Source organism: Bos indicus x Bos taurus, chromosome 5 (assembly GCF_003369695.1).
Source record: "Bos indicus x Bos taurus breed Angus x Brahman F1 hybrid chromosome 5, Bos_hybrid_MaternalHap_v2.0, whole genome shotgun sequence".
NCBI classification, from domain to species: Eukaryota; Metazoa; Chordata; class Mammalia; order Artiodactyla; family Bovidae; genus Bos; species Bos indicus x Bos taurus.
In genome coordinates, this window is record NC_040080.1 from 69295601 (window position 1) to 69314867 (window position 19267).

General features: G+C 35.7%; 1 protein-coding gene and 1 long non-coding RNA gene across 7 annotated transcripts in view; one reads left to right on the forward strand and one right to left on the reverse strand.

Moving 5' to 3' along the window:
• Positions 1-19267, forward strand: part of MON2 (MON2 homolog, regulator of endosome-to-Golgi trafficking) — a 112832-nt gene that overhangs the window by 86742 nt on the left and 6823 nt on the right. For all 6 annotated transcript variants that reach the window (XM_027542420.1, XM_027542416.1, XM_027542419.1 and 3 more), the window contains 4 exons: positions 4357-4417; positions 5739-5862; positions 9283-9490; positions 11878-11960. In XM_027542420.1, the coding sequence (XP_027398221.1) occupies positions 4357-4417; positions 5739-5862; positions 9283-9490; positions 11878-11960 (476 nt within the window). The remainder of the gene's footprint in view (positions 1-4356; positions 4418-5738; positions 5863-9282; positions 9491-11877; positions 11961-19267) is intronic.
• Positions 6928-9118, reverse strand: LOC113892913. The gene is made up of 3 exons (XR_003511170.1): positions 8847-9118; positions 8547-8758; positions 6928-7447 (listed from the first exon to the last, which is right to left on the reverse strand). It is a non-coding gene; the product is annotated as an uncharacterized LOC113892913 (long non-coding RNA).

A 19267-nucleotide genomic window follows, 5' to 3' on the forward strand; every position in this document is an offset into this window, starting at 1 on the left:
GTTAACTAATTGACTATTAAGATTGCTAGATTGTATACAAAGAATGAGTTAGGCATTTATGCACTGGGTACATTATCTGTAAGCAGAGGATAATTTTGCTCTTTACCATGTTGCTGGTTGTAAGATAGGAGTCTTTTCTATAAGACCACATGATTAAATCATAATTAAGGAGCCATGGTTTTAACTTGATGAATCTAAGAAGATCTGTTAAAAAAATCTAGTGTCCATTTAGCATCACAAGAGAAGAACCATATCAGAAAATCAGTTTTTTTCAGAATAAATAAGATCGTTGGTAATAATGAACAGCTCTTTAAGATGTTTAAGTTGTACAAAGAAGAATGAAATTTTCATTGTGTAATGTGCAACAGAGGGTGTATCTTAAGGATGGTATTTTGGCCCCTCACTGAATGAGAATAGGATAATTGAAATGTGGGCTAAATTTTTTGAATGAGGAATCTGCTCCAGTCTGTCTAAAGCTATACTAATACAGCAGTCACTGCTGCTGCTGCTACTGCTGCTAAGTCGCTTCAGTCGTGTCTGACTCTGTGCGACCCCATAGACGGCAGCCCACCAGGCTCCCCGGTCCCTGGGATTCTCCAGGCAAGAACACTGGAGTGGGTTGCCATTTCCTTCTGCAATGCATGAAAGTGGAAAGTGAAAGTGAAGTCTCTCAGTTGTGTCCGACCCTCAGCAACCCCATGGACTGCAGCCTTCCAGGCTCCTCTGTCCATGAGATTTTCCAGGCAAGAGTACTGGAGTGGGGTGCCATTGCCTTCTCCTTTTAATTAACTAAGTCAAATTAAAAATTGAGTTCTTCAGTCTCATTAGCTAGTCTGATTAGCCATGTCTCATTTGTGGCTAGTGGTTGCTATAGAGGGCACTGTATGCAGATCATTGAACATTTCCGTCATAGGAAGTTCTGTTGGGCAGCACTGATCTAAAATGTACCATTTTATTAGAGATGGGCTTATCACTAATAGCTGTGATAGGTAGGCAGTCTTCAGTACTCCTACAGTCTAATTTTCCTTTGTGCTATAGTGGTGAAATTCTGTGATAACAAAAGTTTTTCTGTTTTGTTTTTTTTATCCGTTAATCACTTTTTTTAAACTATAGAATGATGAATATGCCATGTACTGCTGTGTAACCATTTTAAATTGCTAGTTTGAAATCATTTAAATTATAAATTTCATATACGTGAAGAAAAATTTACATCGGCACGTTGACAATGATCAGATGAGTCTACAGCAGAGTGATTTAATGAAGAAATTTTGTCTGTCTTTCTAATGTTTAGTTATTTAGTAAAGAAAAATTGTAGAGTGCAGAAATTGTAGAGTGCAGAAGCTTAACTTAAATTTTTTCTCTATAAGAGCTTATCTGATGTTTCAGAATTAGAAGCAATGATATGTGATCCTAATTTCTGTTTCCATAACTAGTCAGATTTTGTTTCGCTTTCTTACATATTTCTTACCTCTAGAAATCTTACTGATACCAATGCAAGCATACTATACCTTTCTCTGTGCTGTTTCCCAACTGTTTATGGTCTGCAAGCTGCTTTCACAAGGCAGTATGGTAACAGAAAACAAAACCAAAATCAACTAGAAGAAAGGAGAGGCTTTGAACATCACTGAGGGCTCTCATAAATGAATGAATTATTTAAACGAGTGAAAGAAAAATCCAGTTAAAAATGAGAAACTAAAAGATTGTAGCCTGGTAGACACTTGGACTTCGCTAGTGGCTCAGACGGTAAAGCGTCTGTCTACAATGTGGGAGTCAGGAAGATCCACTGGAGAAGGAAATGGCAATCCACTCCAGTACTATTGCCTGGAAAATCCCATGGATAGAGGAGCCTAGTAGGCTACAGTCCATGGGGTTGAAAAGAGTCGGACACGACTGAGCGACTCCACTTACTTACTTAGACACTTGAGGTCTATTAGGAATTCATTCAAACACCCTTTTAATACCAAAACACGGTGGTAGTTCTTTAGAACAGTGGTTTCTAGCCTTTTTGGTACCAGAGACCAATTTCATGGAAAACAGCTGCTTATCTCCTGTGTGGCTGGGTTCCTAATGGGGTTGGGGACCCGTGCTCTAGAAGACACATGGGCTAGTGGGAATTCATACAGTTATGGTCTGTTGACTTTCAGTTAAAAACACTAAGTACTACCCGGAAGAATTGAAACATTCACACAAAAACTTGTACACGAATGTTTATAGCAATATTATCATAATAGCCAAATAAATGAAAACAATCCAAATGTTCTGATGAATGGATAAATTTGATTTGTACATGCATACAGTGGAATAGTTAGCCGTGAAATACTGATGCATATTACAATATAGATGAATCTTGAAATCGTTATGCTAAGTGAAAGAATGCAAACACAAATGAGGTCACATACGGTTTGACTTGTGTTTCAGAGTTGGGAGGAGGGTAGAATAAGGCATGACTACTCATGGATGCAGAGTTTCTTTTGGAGGTGATGAAAATATTCTAGAATTAGAAATGACCATTGTACAACTTTGTGAATATACTAAAAAGCATTATATGGTACCATTTAAAAGGATACATTTTATGGTATGAATTACATTTCAAAAAATAAATTTAATGTACCATACAGACAGAACTGAAGAAAAATACAAATAATATTTTATCAGTTTGAAGTCTCTTTTCTGTCAAATAAGGATTCATGAAAAAAAATTTTTTTTAAGATTTCCATTATACTTCTCAAACTTAGACTATAACAATCTTATATGTCCCATTTGTACCTACAATATTGACTATCTCCCTTCATAATTTATAGGTAAATTCTGTTAATCATCTGTGGTTTTAAAAGCTCAACCAATGTTTTTTGATATGCTCACAATATCTAGTAAGGATTGTTATTGTTCAGTTGCTAAGTTGTGTCTGACTCTTTGCAACCCCATGGACTGCACAGCATGCCTGGTTCCTGTCTCCACAGTTTCCACAGATTTGCTCAAATTCACGTGCATTGAATTGGTGATGGTGTCTAACATCTCATCCTCTGCTTCCCCCTTCTCCATTTGTCTTTTGTCTTTCCCAGATCTAGTAAGAATACTAACTATAAATTAAAACAAATAACCACTATAGTGAATTCTGAGATCAGAATATTCAGCCTGTCCACAGTTGAATAAATGTCTGATTTTATTGATCATTAGAATTAGAAGTAAACTTTTCAGCTTTGTACACTATTCCCTTCCCTCATATATTTTTAAAAAGTAGTTTAGTGTTTCTGATGTGTGATCCCAATAATGTTAATACTGTATGTTCTTGATAAGCTTTTTTAAATTGGTAGTTAGCCAATTGGTATTTTCTCTGTGTGTGTCTATTTTAATACATGTAATGAGATAAACCAGATAATACCAAATAGAGCAAGAATAGCTCTAGATATAAAACTCTATACTCTACCTCTAAATCTAAACATGGTAATACTGTTCTTACATTTATAACTTTTATAAAAGAGCAGAACTTAGGTTCAGATATAAGTCTAGGTTCAAATTGTGGTTTGTCATTTATTTGCAATGTGTCTTGGTCATATGACTAGCCATTCAAAGCTTCAGTTTCCTCTTCTGTCAATTACATGGAATACCTGTGGTTACTGTGAATATAGGTGATACTGTGAATAAAGCTCTTAATACAGTGGTTGGCTTTCTAATTTTTGCTGTCATTATTATTGTAATAATCATTATCATCCTATTCTCAGCTGTTTGTAAAAGTGCTTAATATTTCATTGTTTCATAAGCTTAATAGAACTTTACTGCCCATTCTTATTAAGAGCCACAGGGTCTAGAATTGACTTTGGGTCTCTCAGAACTGTTGATTTATTCTGATTTTGGTGGAACAGTTTTCTGCTTTAGAAAGTCTGAATCAGTCCTCTTTTCAGATGTTTGCTTTTATTATAAATATATTTAGTATATCATATTTATTACAAATTAGTGATTAATGGGCTGTCACTGAGTGAATAATTAAGCATCTTGACCATGGCTGTCTTAAATCACTGGCAATATAAGTGAATTCAGTTTTTGTCACAATGGTAATTTTTGCTGTGACTCCAGATGATAGTATTTTTACTTTTCCTTGTTTTTCACTCATAGTACTAAAAGACGTTTAGTTCTACAGATTTTATTTAGTTCAAGATTGAGCCAAGTATTTTTGTAGCTAAAATTTCATGTTTGTAATTAGAATACTAATTACTTTAAGAAATAACTGTTCTTTTAAATAAATGATAATGTTCTAACTTGGATGAGGAAATTTTTTTGATGTTGAAATTCTGTTTGTATTTTCAGGAAGTATTTTACCTTTAAAACTCAAGTCTTTTATTTGTTTATATTTTTTAGCATACCTCCAGATAACCTCTCTATTCAAGAATTTCAAAGAAATGAAAGTATTGATGTTGAGGTGAGGAATCTATTTAAAACATTTTCCTACGACTATACAAACCAAATAATAAAAATGTTGAAACTGTAAAATTGCTTAAAACATAAAGTGATACATTGAATATGAACCTAAAAACATTAAAACTCTCAAAAAGGTTAAAGTTTAATTTTTAAAGCACTGATATTTAAAAAACTACTTTTTTATATTTGTTAGCTTTGTGCATGTTGTCTAGATACTTAATTGTGTCCACTTAATAAAGAGCAGTTAATTTAGTAAAATAAATCTATCAGTGAGCATGTATTTGAGAGCTTTATAGTTTGACAAATCAGATGTTTGTATTTAATTGATAAGTTGCTCAGATTTCTCTATTTTTAACCAGCTGTAGCAATGGCACTCCACTCCAGTACTCTTGCCTGGAAAATCCCATGGATGGAGGAGCCTGGTGGGCTGCAATCCATGGGGTCACTAAGAGTCAGACACTACTGAGCGACTTCATTTTCACTTTTCACTTTCATGTACTGGAGAAGGAAATGGCAACCCACTCCAGTGTTCTTGCCTGGAGAATCCCAGGGATGGGGGAGCCTGGTGGGCTGCCGTCTATGGAGTCACACAGAATTGGACACGACTGAAGTAACTTAGCAGCAGAAACAAATAATGAATGTTTTTTAAAGAATATATTCTTCTGATTATAAATGGAATTTAAACAAGTAATTTTCAGTTATGGATTTTTGGTTGAGGGGGTTTATTATTTCCCTGTAAGTGGGATAGGGGAACTTTTTAAATAAAACAAATCAAATAAATTACATAAAAAGCGTTGGCATCATATACAGATGTAAAGTATTGCCTTTTGTCCCATTGCTGTACTAACTCTTATAAACTCTTCTTCAAACTTTTGTTTTTCTTTAAAAGGCAAAATAATACATTATATGTTAGAAATAAGCTATTTAACAAAAATGAATATAACTTCTTAATAGCTCATTTTTATGGTACTAAAAGGTGATTTAAATCTTATTCTTAGTCCCTTTTTAGATATGGTATTCTAACATGGATGTATTTCATATGCTGATTTTTTTTTCTCCCGAGCACACTTTGCATTTATCATGTTGAATATCAAAATGTATTGAATTTGTATAGGAAACAGTTTGTAGTATTGATTATTTGTAATAAAGTTTATTCACTAAGACACATGAGGGAAGCAAACTAATTATCCTCTATATTAACATTAAAATGCTTTTATACATCTATTAGGAAAAATTCTGATACTCTTTTAAAATAAAATTTAAATTTTATTCTATAAGTTATTATCTCTTAAAAAATAATGAATTTGCCTCTTTTGTTTTAGGTAGTTCAGCTTATCAGCACTGAGATATTGCCTTATGCCAATTTTATTCCTAAGGAATTTGTTGGTCAGATAATGACTATGCTTAATAAAGGATCAATACATTCTCAGTCATCTTCATTTACAGGTATGTTATTTCAATGATTTTTTAAAAATGTTAATAAACACTGAAATATTTTTGAAGAAGCTGACTTGTAGAAATGTTACTTCTACAATTGTGGTAAATGTAAATGGGTGAATGGTTAAGAAAGAATGTAATGTAGAACATTAAGCTTTATGAGGGAAAAATGTGATAAATACTCTATGAATTGTGTGTGATGAATTAAATTGCAGAGTACTTATGGAAATCACCTAAATCATTGCAGGCTGACATAAGTTAGCCAGTTTTGTGAAGTCATGGATTATTGTGAAGTAATGAGTGTATATTCTTACCACTTAGTTAACTTGGTTAACTTAATAGTTGGGTAACAAGTGTCAGTTTTGTCATCTATAAAATAAAGATCTTAATACCAACCTCTCAGGACTATAAATTGCAGTTAGTCCATTTACAAACTGGTTCTTTTTCCTAGTGCAGACAGTTTTTTAAAATAATCTGGTAAAGTGCAGGTTTAACATTCATTTCAGCCACTCAGTTGTTTCCAACTCTCTGATGCCATGGATTGAAGCACCAACTCCTGGAGCTTGCTCAAACTCACATCCATTGAGTCGGTGATGCCAGCCAACCATCTTATCCTCTGTCATCTGCTTCTCCTCCTGCCTTCAATCTTTCCCAGCATGAGGGTCTTTTCCAATGAGTCAGTTCTTTCATCAGGTGGCCAAAATATTGGAGTTTCAGCTTCAACATTAGTCCTTCCAATGAATATTCAGGACTGATTTCCTTTAGGATGGACTGGTTGGATCTCCTTACAGTCCAAGGGACTCTCAAGAGTCTTCTCCAACACCATAGTTCAAAAGCATCAGTTCTTTAGTGCTCAGCTTTCTTTATGTCCAACTCTCACATCCATGCATGACTACTGGAAAAACCATGGCTTTGACTAGACGGACCTTTGCTGGTAAAGTGATATCTCTGCTTTTTATTATGCTCTCTTGGTTGGCTTTTCTTCCAAAGAGCAAGCATCTTTTAATTTCATGGCTATAGTCACCATCTGCAGTGATTTTGGAGCCCCTAAAAATGAAGTCTGTCACTGTTTACATTGTTTTCCCACCTGTTTGCCATGAAGTGATGGGACTGGATGCCATGATCTTAGTTTTCTGAATGTTAAGTTTTTAACAAACATTAGAACATCAGAGAAAAATTTCTGAAGTCCATTTAATGTAGTTAACTTCTTAAGAATATTTAAAAATTATAGATCAGTTTTTATAAAATACATTTTAAGAACCATATTTATAACTACATGTAAATATTCTGTTAAATAAGGACTATTGAATTACCATATATACTTTTTATAGCAATTTTTTGATGATACCTGTTGCTATTTATAGTATTAATTGTACCAAGATAAAGAAGGTACATGTATGTATATTCTTCCAGTGACTTTACAATCAGACACAAATTTTTCATCTTTAACTTGGAGTTTTCTTTAAATGTATACATACAAAGTCTTTTTGTTAATAAATAAGGTCAACTTATAAACACAGAGGTTCCAGTGATATTTGGTGCCCTGTTCTTGAGTATGATCTGACAGCCAGAGCTCACAGATGGTTGAGGAAATCTGCCAACACGAAAGAGAAAGACCAAAACAATTGAGAGGTTAGAAAAAATTGGGAAGAAAGAGATAAAAATGCAGAGCCATAGAAAACATTTATTTTAAAAAATTATAATTAGGATGTTCAAGGAGATAAAAGATTTTACATTCATAAAACAAGAAAAATGCTGTTAAAGTGGAACAGTTAGAACACAAAAGAGTTCAAAGAAGCTAAAAATATGATAGCTGACATAAATTCTATGAAAGGTTGGAAGAAAACATTAAGGAAAAACCTAGAAGTAGAACAAAGACAAACAAGTGGACAATCTGAGAGGAAAGAAAATGGATCTCAGGGATGTTACATCTGACAGTAGGTCTTCCAAAAAGAGAAAAACTTCGAGAGGAAGTTATTAAAGAAACAAATTGAAGATATAAATCTGCAGATTAAAAGTGGTCACTCACAGACTTCCCTGGTGGGTTAGTGGTAAAGACGCTACCTACCAATGCAAGAGACACGGGTTCTCTCCCTGGTCCAAGAAGATTCCATATGCCTCAGAGCAGCTAAGCCCATGCACCACAGCTTTGAAGCCTGTGCTCTGAAGCCTGGGAGTCACAACTCAGCAACTGCTGAAGCCACACGTCTAGAGCCTGTGCTCTACAAAAAGACAAGCCACCGCAGTGAGAAGCCTGTACACAGCAACTAGAGAGTAGTCCCTGCTTGCCGTAACTAGAGAAGAGCCTGCCCAGAAATGAAGACCCAGCACAGCCAAAAATAAATACATAGATTAAAAAAAAAAAAAAAGTGGTCACTCAGTACCCAGAATAGTGAAAGAAAAAAAGACTCACAATAAGTCTTGTCATCGTGCAATACCAGAGTATCAGGGATACAGAGAAGACGCTAAAAGATTTCAGAAAAGACAAAAAGAAGTTCAAATACCAAAGAGTTGGGTCAAAAGGACATTGGACTTCTCAGTAGCAACACTGAATGCTCACATACATTGAGGCTGTGGTTTCAGAGTCAAATGGAAAAGGTTATTAACGCAGAGTTTTATACCTAGGCCCAGCTGTTGGCCAAGTGAGGAATGTAGAATGGTAATTCTCAAATGTCAGCGTGCATTATCCTCACCTGGAGGGAAGTCACTGTTGGGCTTTAACCCCAGAGTTTCTGGTTCAGTAGGTCTGGAGTGAGGCATGAGAATATGCTAACACATTCTCTGGTGATGCTGATGGTGCTAGGAACTACACTTTGAGTATGACAGTAAAATGACACTTTCAGAAATGTAGTCTCAAAATTTTTACTTCCTCCCATTCACGTTCTCAGGAACTGCAGAATATGCTCTGTGAAAACAAAGGAGTAAATCAAGAAAGGGGAGAGCGTTAAGATCTAGAAAGTAAGATATAACACAAGAGAGAATAAAAAACTCACAGGGTGAGGCCAGAGACTGGTTCCAGGAGATAACTGGACAGCATATCCACAGGGCAACTAGTCCAGACCGGAGCAGAGGTCAGGGTCTGGGGAAGATGCTGCCAAGAGAAAAAATGAAAGAGACAATCAAATGGATTATTCCAAGTTGGACCATGTGGAAGACTATTGAGAGGTGTTCTATAGTGCTGTTGAAGTGTAACCAAAGACCAGGACATGAAAACTTTAAAGTGATGTGAGTGGATAGTCATGCCTTGTTTTTGATCTTGCAAGGGGGAAAATTGTTCTCTCTCTCTCTCACACACACATTATAAGTTTTTCATACATACTCCTTACCACTTAAGAAATTTCCTTTTATTCCTACATTGCTAAGAATTTGTATCACTAGAGTATATTTATTTAACCTTGTATTAACCATCAAACATTATTAATTCTACAGAAGCAGAGATTGATATTCGTTTGAGAGAAGAATTTTCTAAAATGTGTTTTGAAACCCTGCTTCAGTTTTCCTTCAGTAATAAAGTCACAACACCTCAAGAAGGCTACATCTCACGAATGGCACTCTCAGTGCTTCTTAAGAGGTCTCAGGATGTACTACATCGTTATATAGAGGATGAAAGATTAAGTGGCAAATGCCCTCTTCCAAGGTATATGTATATATATTTTTTTAATTAAAGAAATACACTATCATAGTTGTTAATAATTTAAAAAACTGAGAAAGGTGTTTTCATAAATATTTCTGAACTTGAGGCTGTTTATAATTTTATTTATTCCATACAATGTAAATATTCATAAGTTTTGCTGCATATATATTAGTGTGTTTATTATAGGATGCCTTTTCTGACTCCTCATGGGGGTTAAGTAATATATGACATACATACCAAGTTACTTATATTATTTTGGAAAAAAAATGAATTCTAAAATATATCTTCCCAAGGATTTCTGCTTAAGGACCTGTGGATCTGTATGAACACATGATTGTTAATTTCTCTAGAGAGAAAATAATAGTTAAATCATACTTTATGAACTTCCTTGTTTGTTTTACAGTCATTTCAAGGTTTCTCTGTAAGTCATCTAGCCATATCTTGTATCTTCTTTTCATCTACTTGGCCTAATTAAGTCCTTGTACCTAAACTGATTTCCTTCTCATTTGGTCAAGCTCTAGATCTTTCTGCTAAGCCAAGGCTAATCAAAGTTGGGGTACAGATCAGAATTCATAAAAAAATACAATAAAAAATTGGATTATGTTGCCAACCTAGTTTTTAATGTGTAAGTTAGAATTTAAGGCAAAGCAAGTGAATCAAACAGAACATGATATTGGAAGACAAAGTAATCTAAGTCAGGAAAAGAGTTAGGAAATTACTGTGGATCCCCTTCTATAAGGCAGTATTGGAGAGGTAAATCACTAACCCTAAGTATTTGTGTACATTCTTATTTACTTAGAATAAATCTCTAGAGTTGGAATTGACCTGTCAAAAGATACAGACCTTTTAAAAGGTTTCGATATATATTACAAATTGCCTATCAGAGACTTCTACCAGTTTACATCCTCCCAGGAGTATATTATTATCCTTCTCCTCAGTTTTTAGCAGTTTAAAATTATTTGCCATTTTATCACTTATCTTTTAAAAATTTGATGAATGAAAAATAATCTGATTGTTATTAACTAGGCAGATTTATTTTATTATAATCTTGATTATTAATAACTATTAATTATTATTAAAGGCAAGTTATTAATTTGCCTTAAAATTTTTTTTATTCTTTAATTACCAATGCTTATTTGCTATTTGTATTTCTGCTTTTAGGACCACTATATTTTGAATTTCTAGAACATAAATTATACCTTCTAATAAATTATATACAAAAACATTCCAAAGACAGGTGTTAGTAATTCGGTTATTGTCATGATTGAAAATTAATTTTTTTAAAATTGACCTCTGAAGTATACTTATGAAAGCAATAATAGGGTTGCCTTGATTGGAGTATTTTTATTAGAGCAAAAGATACTTGATTTCAGAAAGCAGTTTTCCTTCTTTCCTTTCTTGTGTTTTAAGTGTTTATTGCTTTAAATAGTCTTATTATATTTGTTATATTATTGTATTGTCTTATGTTTAATGCAGTATTATTACATTCTTTTCTTAAAACGACATTGCAGCCCAATAAAATACCTGTATACTTAAAAAGTGGAGAAGTAAACAGCAACCCACTTCAATATTCTTGCCTGGAGAATCCCATGGACAGAGGAGCCTGGCAGGCTATGGTCCATGGGCTTGTAAGAGTCGGACAAGGCTTAGTGACTAAACCACCAAACCACCACCATACTTAAAAAGGGAGGCTTGAAATAGTACCCTCTCATACTATTAAGAAAATCTTATCAGTTGAGTGATAACACAGATTCATACCAGGAGTGGGGCGTGGGGGAGGACTGTAGAGAAGAAGAGATATATTTCTACAGAGAGAAAGAATAATCAAACTACTCTTGTTGGTCCTTTACTCCAAGCTTATTCTTCATCGCTGATGTCTCTAAATTGACTTTGAGCATATTTCTTATATGTTGTTTTAGAAAGTTAAATAAGTACTGTTGTAATTTTAAACATACTTTTAACAGCATGATAAATTATGTACAGGGGGTAATAACAATCTTTATATACATTTAAGTTTTGGCAGATCTCTTTTAGTACTAATTAGTTAAAAAGAAAAAAACTTTTGTAGAAGTTTTAACAGCATATCTTATACAGTGTTTTAATTTTAAGTAGTTTTAAGAAATATCTTACAAATAAATTTAAATTTTCATGAATAGATTGTCTTTCCCCCCATTTTAGTGTTGATAACTTAGAATAACTATAAATCTTAGTTGCATACCAAAATACGTTACTGAAATGATTTATTTTATAAGAATTTAAAACTAATATTAACTTTGCACTGTTTAATGTTCAGTATTTTCCAAAGTATATCTATTTGTATAATTTAGTGAAAAAAACACACGTGGTGTATCTTAAAATCTTTTTGGAAATAATTTCCCCCTTTTTTTTAGGCAACAAGTAACAGAAATCATATTTGTTTTAAAAGCAGTCAGTACTCTCATTGATTCACTTAAGAAGACTAAGCCTGAGAATGGTAAGTACTTAGAAACCCAGTAATTCTAAGCTTATAACATTTATGTTCTATTTGTGTTGTATTTTTGTACTACTGTTTAGTTAACTGAATGTTAGGAATGTAACAGCTACAAGACTTTTTTCCCTTGGGCCTTAGGACAACAAAGCAACAAGTCCATTATAGCCGACATAAGGATGTCAATTAAGTACAATTGCTTTGTAATGTTTTCCTTATTTTAAACAAATTTTGCCAACTTTTTCCCCAACAGCTTTGAGATATAGTTGATATATAACAGCATATAAGTTGAAGGTATACAACTTGTTGATTTGATATATTTTCAATATGTCACATAATTACCATTTCTTTTCTTGCAGTGAGAAGGTTTAAAATTTACTCTTAGCAACTTGCAGGCATATAATATGGTATTATTAACTGTAATCACCATGCTGTGTGTTAAATCTCCAGAACTTATTCATCTTATACCTGGAAATTTGTATCCTTTGACCAACATCTACCCATTTCCCCAACACTCTCAGTTCTTAGTGACCACCGTTTTACCCTCTGTTTCTTTGAGTTCAGTTTTTCTAGATTCCACATACAAGCAATATAATACTAGTATTTATCTTTCTCGGTGTGACATTTCATTTAACATAATGCCCTCAGGTCCATTCCATTGACTCACATGGCAGGATTTTCTTCCTTCTCATGGTGGAGTAATATTTTGTTGTGTGTGTGTGTGTTTACAAATATATGTAAATATGCATATACATACATACTGCATCATTAGTCGTCTTCCACTGATGGATACTTCGGTTGTTTCTATGTCTTGGCTACTGTCAGTAACGCTACAGTGAACATGGGGATACAAATATTTCTTTGAGATATGCTTCCAGTTTCTTTGGACATATGCCTAGAAGTGGAGTTGCTGGATCATAGTTCTAGTTTTATTTTTTTGAGGACACTCTCTACAGATTTTCATGGTAGATGTACTAAATTACATTCCCATTCACAGGCACCAGTGTTACCTTTTCTCCATATCCTTGCTAACACTTAATGTTTCTTCTTTTTTTGACGACACTATTTTAACAGGTTTCAGGTAATACCTCATGGTTTATTATTATTTTATTTATTGAGGTAACATTGGTTTGTAATATTATATGTTTCATGTGTACAGTATTTTATTTTTACTTGTGTATACACTGTACTAGTATGCTCTTAGTTTTATTGACTTTTGCTGTTAGTCTCTCTCTCAGTTGTTTCTGCTCTGGTCTTTATTATTTCCTTTCTTCCACTGACTTTGAGCTTCATTCATCCTTCTTTTCTAGTTCCGTTATATGTAAGGTTAGATTTTTTTGAGAATTTTCTTATTACTTGAGGTAAGCCTATATTGCTGTAAACTTCCACATAAGTACCACTTTTGCTGCATCATGTAGATTTCGGAATGTTATATTTTTGTTTCCATTTGTCTTCAGGTGTTTTTAAAATTTACCCTTTGATTTCTTCATTGACTCAATATTTGTTCAGTAGCATGTTTTTTCAGAGAAGGCAATGGCATCCCACTCTAGTATTCTTGCCTAGAAAATCCCAGGGATGGGGGGGAGCCTGGTGAGCTGCAGTCCATGGGGTCGCTACGAGTTGGACACGACTGAGCGACTTCCCTTTCACTTTTCACTTTCACGCGTTGGAGAAGGGAATGGCAACCCACTCCAGTGTTGTTGCCTGGAGAATCCCAGGGACAGTGGAGCCTGGTGGGCTGCCGTCTATGGGGTTGCACAGAGTCGGACACGACTGATGCAACTTAGCAGCAGCAGCATGTTTTTTAGTTTCCACATATTTGTGATTTTTCCAATTTTCTTTTTGTAGTTGATTTCTAGTGTCATACTATTGTGATTGGAAAAGATGTTTGATATGGCTTCAGTCTTCTTAAATTTATTGAGACTTGTTTTGTGCCCCAACATGTTGTCTGTCCTTAGTAATGTTCCATGTGTACTAGAGAAGAATGTGTATTCTGGTGCATTTGGATGGCATGTTCTATATATGTCTATCAAACCCATCTGGTCTGATTCATTGAAGGCCACTTACTTCTTTGTTGACTTTCTGTCTGAATGATCTATCCATTGCTGTAAGTGGGGTGTTAAAGTCACCCACTGGTATTGTGTTGCTGTCAGTTTCTCCTTTTAGATCTATTAATAATTACTTTATATATTTTGCTGTTTCTGTGTTTTTGTTGTTCAGTTGATAAGTCGTTTGTGACTCTTCTGTGACCTCATCGACTATATAGACCACCAGGCTCCTCTATCCATGGGATTTTCCAGGCAAGAATACTGGAATGGGTTACCATGCCTTCCTGTAGGGGATCTTCCCGACCCAGAGATTGAACCTGTGTCTCTTGGCAGCCAGGTTCTTTACCACTAACACCACCTGGGATAGGTACATATATATTAGAAACTGTTATGTCTTCTTGATGAATTTTCCCCTTTATCATTATACAGTGTTCATCTTTGTCTCTTGTTACCTTTTTTTGGCTCAAAGTGTGTTTTGTCTGATAAGAGTACATACAGATATTACATCTGCTTCCTTTTGGCTATCATGTGCTTGGAGTATCATCTTCGATCCCTTCACTTTGAGCCTGTGTTTGTCTTTAGAGATGACATGAGTCTCCTGGAGGCAGCATGTGCTTGGGTCTTGTTTTTTAATCCATCCAGCCACTCTGTGTCTTTTGATTGGTGAATTCAATCCATTTACATTTAGAGTGATTATTAATGGATGAGGACTGAGGACTGCCATTTTATCTTTTTTTCTGGTTGGTCTATATCTACATTCTTTCTTTTTCCTTGTGTTTACACCATTTTCATTTGTGGGTTTTGTGATATTTTCCTCAGTTTTCTCTTTTTTTATATTTTCTGTCTCTGCTCTAGATTTATATTTTGTGTTTACCTTGATGTTTCTGTGAAGTGTCTCACTGATGAAATATTTCTTTTTCTGCTAATAGCACATTTTATTTGCCTGTACATGTTCTGTCCTTTTCCTATTCCCTTTTGTGTTTTTTTGTTGTCTCAGATTACCCTTTTTTATGTTGTGATTTCATTCCTAAATTATTTTTTTTTTACTGCTTTTCCCTCTTTAACCTTTATGTTATAATTATTTAAAAGATTTTTATCTGTATTATCACTTTATTCAGTGTTTTGTGTACTTTTATCTTTTTGTTTCAAGTAGAAGAGCTTCTTTCCACATTTTTTATAAGGGAGGTCTTTTGCCTCAGTTCATTTGTCTGGAAAAGGCTTTATTTCTCTTTCATATCTGAAGGATAACTTTGCTGGATAGAGTAGGCTTGGCTGGTAGGTTTTTAATCTTTCAACATTTTGAGTATTCTTCTCCTGGCCTATATAGATTTTCTGCTGAGAATCTGATTGCCTAATGGGTTACCTAATGGTAGGTTACCATTCTTTTTCCCCTGGATGACTTTAAAATTCTTTCTTTGTCATTGATCTTTTCGCAGTTTTAATATAATTTGTCCTGGAGAAGGTCTTTTTGCATTGAGGTAATTAGGTGTTCTCTTGGCTTAATGGACTTGTATATGCAGTTGCTTCCGCAGGTTTGGGAAGGTCTCAGCTATTGTTTCTTTAAATAAACTGTCTACTCCCTTCTTCCTTTCTTCTCCTGTGTGTGTGTTCAGTTGCCTGGTTGTGTCCAATTCTTTGACCCTGTGGTCTGTAGCCTGCCAGGCTCTTCTGTCAGCACTGAAGTGGGTTGCCATTTCCTCCTCCACAAGATCTTTCCAACCCAGGGATCGAACCTGTGTCTCCTGCAGCCCCTGAACTGGCAGGCGGATTCTTTTACCACTGAGCCACCAGAGAAGAGAAGCCCTCCTTCTTCCGGAATGCCCATTACTCTGTTGTTGCCTTTCCTAATAGGACTGGATAGTTCTTATATAATTTCTTCCTTTAAAAAAAATCTTAGGTCTCTTTCCTCTCCTACCTATATCATTATAAAATTTCTATCTTTTTAAACATTTATTTATTATTTTTGACTGCATTGGGTTTTCGTTGTGGTGTGTGGACTTCTCTTTAGTTGGGGCATGAGGGCTCCGTGGCAGGTGGGATCCTAGTTCCCCAACCAGGGATCAAACCTACATCCTCTGTATTGAAAGGTGGATTCTTAAACACTGGACCACCAGGGAAGACCCACAGTTTCTATCTTTGAGTTAGCTAATTCTCTTCCATATGGTGTGTTCTATTTCCCATATGTTACATACATTCTTCATCTCTTTTTATTGAGTTCTTCAGCTCCAGAGTTTGTTTGGTTATTTTTTAGAGTTCAGTCTCTTTGGTAACATATTCCTTCTGTTCACTAATTTTATTCCTAAACTCATCATACTATTCTATCTGAGCTTTCTTGTAGCTTTCTAAATTTCTTTAGGTGGTGGTGGTGGGTGGTGGTGGTGGGTGGTGGTGGTGTGGTTGCTAAGTCATGTCTGACTCTTGTGACCCCGTGGACTGTAGCCCACTAGGCTCCTCTGTCAGCTGTTTTAATTTTATCAATCAGATTGCAGTGTTGGGTGATTTTAAGTTTGGCTTCTGGAGAATTGTCATTTTCTTTTCTGATACCATGTTACTTTGATTTTTCATGTTGCTTGATGAAAATTGTTCCTCTGATATATTTGAAGGAACAAACACCTTTTTTCTTTAGTAAAGCTTCTTTTTTATTTGATTTTAACAATGTAACAGGTTAGTGATGAGAGGCCTTTCTTTTGTTTTTCAGTAGGTGGCACTATAGTACAAGTTTTTGATTTCTCTTATCTGCGATGCCTGTGGTTAGAGTGAGAATTGGCACTTTTCACTGTCCACTGCTTCTGCCAGAGGTAGCATCTGGTGCCCTTGTCACTACTTTGCTTTAGGGGTTGCTGGTACCTTGTTGCTGCCAGTGTTGCGGCCTAGGTCACTGGTATGGTGGGTATCTCCACCATGTCTGGGATCTCCTGGGTCCACTGCAGTGGGGAGAGAGGGTGGGTGCAGTGAGGAGCTGGGGTCTGATGCTGTTACCACGTTCAGGGTTATCCGTTTCATGGACACTGCTGCTGTGGGCAGAGGGACCAGACTCACATGGGTTTCTGTGACTGGAGGGGTGATGTCGCTATTGTTGCGTGGTTCCCTGTAGCCGTAGTCACTGCTGTGGCTGAGAAGCCAGAGTCATTGTGTCACCTGCCCTACTGCTCCTAGGTTTTCTGTGGGATTCGCTGCTGTGACTGGGGATCCAGGACTGCAGGTACCACCTCCACTGTTTCCCCAGTCCTTCCTCCTCTGTGTATTTCAGTCCATCCACTCTTTTTTTTTTTTTTTTCTTTTCTTTTTGGCCATGCTGTTTGTGGGATCTTAGTTCCCCGACAAGGATCAAAACAAACCAGGCCCTTGGCAGTGAGAGTCTGGCATCCTGACTACTGGACTGCCAGAGAATTTTCAGTCTATCCAGTCGTATGTATAGTTGTACAGATGTGTGGAATTCTCTGCAATCCTGATGTATTGGGCAGAGACACTTTTACTGAGTTAAAGATATTTTACTATTAATAGTTGTAGGTTAAAGGGAAGAGATGAAGTCCATGGGATTCTCTAGGCGAGAATGCTGGAGTGGGTTGCCGTGCCCTCCTCCGGGGGATCTTCCCAACCCAGAGCTTGAACTTGCATCTCTTACAACTCTTGCGTTGGCAGATGGGGTACTTTACCACTAGCGCCACCTGGGAGGCCCAAATTGGCCTAAATGGTGCTCAGGCGGTAAAGAATCCGCTGGCAAGGACCTGAGTTCAATCCCTGGGTTGGGAAGATCCCCGGAGGAGGGCATGGCAACCCACTCTAGTATTCTTCCTTGGAGAATCCCCATCAGAGGAGCCTGGTGGGCTATAGTCCATGGGGTCACAAAGAGTCAGACACGACTGAGCACTCTAAGCAGCAGCTGTGTGGATAATTTATATTTTATATATTTTTAATGTAGAACATGACTGAGTCTTTTGGGTCATAAGAGTCTTCTATTCTGCATTTGTACCCATTTATCATATAAATAGCTTTGGATCATTTTTATAGCGCTTTCTCATTTGTTTCCCCTTTTCTGTTACTCATTTCTATCCAGTCCATTCTTTACATTAATGCCAAAAATGATTTTTCTAAAAGTGCTGCATTGGTGATTCATTTTCCCATCCTTATAAAACAGAACAAAATAATCTTTTTCATTACCACTACCTACCAAATACAGAGCATCCTACTGTCTTAACTCTATTCTCTTCATGCTTTTATCTCCCACTGGACTTCATATATACTATTCTCCCACCAAACTCACATTGTCAGTCTACCCAGGCACTCCCAATCCTTTCCTCATTTCATTCTCCTGCCTGTGTCCACCCTGGTCAGATATCACACCACTTTTAAGCCTTGATTTTATTCCTTGAAGGTGAGTGGTTTCTCCTTTTGGTGAAGTTGTAGCTCTCTTCTGTGTGCTCCTGAAGCTCTCTGTCTGTATTATAGTCCCATGTGTACATGACTCACTCCCCTTAAAGCGTAAAGTTCTTGACAGGCTTTTTAATCATGTTGTATTCTATTCTGAAACACGCTACCACCACTGAGTTTTTTTTTGGACCAGCCACTGGTTTTAAGAGTTTGTTACTGGTTCAGGACAAGATAAAGAGCTGGCATCAGAGTGTAAGTCAATTGTGTCACTAAGCACACTGGTTTAGCTTACTTTTTTATACAGTAAGACTTTGTTAGAGAAGAAGTCTGTTTATTTGCATTCTGGTACAAGCAGATTGATGCTTTAAGCAGCATTACTTTTAAGACCCAAGAAGAACATAGGTTCCTAATAAATGAATCCCAGGATAATTTGTTCCTGTCAGTTGTTATATAATCAAATACATATTTTGCTCCTTTCAAAATTCACCGACTGTTACTTTGGCCTAGAGGGCACATTATACTAAATTTCAAGAAGCAGTAGACTTGTGTATATTCAACCTCAAAAAGAAGGTGTAGAATTTCTAAGAAAAATTCTTGAACAAATGTCCTTAATTTATCCTATCAAGTTCAAATTTGAATAATCTTAATAAGATGTTCTGGTTTATTTTTCAGAAAGGGAAATCATGCATTGACTTCCTAGAGACCAGTAAAATCTTTATTAGATCACAAGGTAGAATTTGATTCTTAGAAATATATTATACTTAAGAAGTAAACAGGAAATTATCTATTTTTCATGTTATTGCTATAGATATAGTAAGAATGGCAAATGTATTTTTTATGATCTTTGGATAGCTGTTAAGAATGTAACCAGAATTTGTATAATGGAAGAAAAGG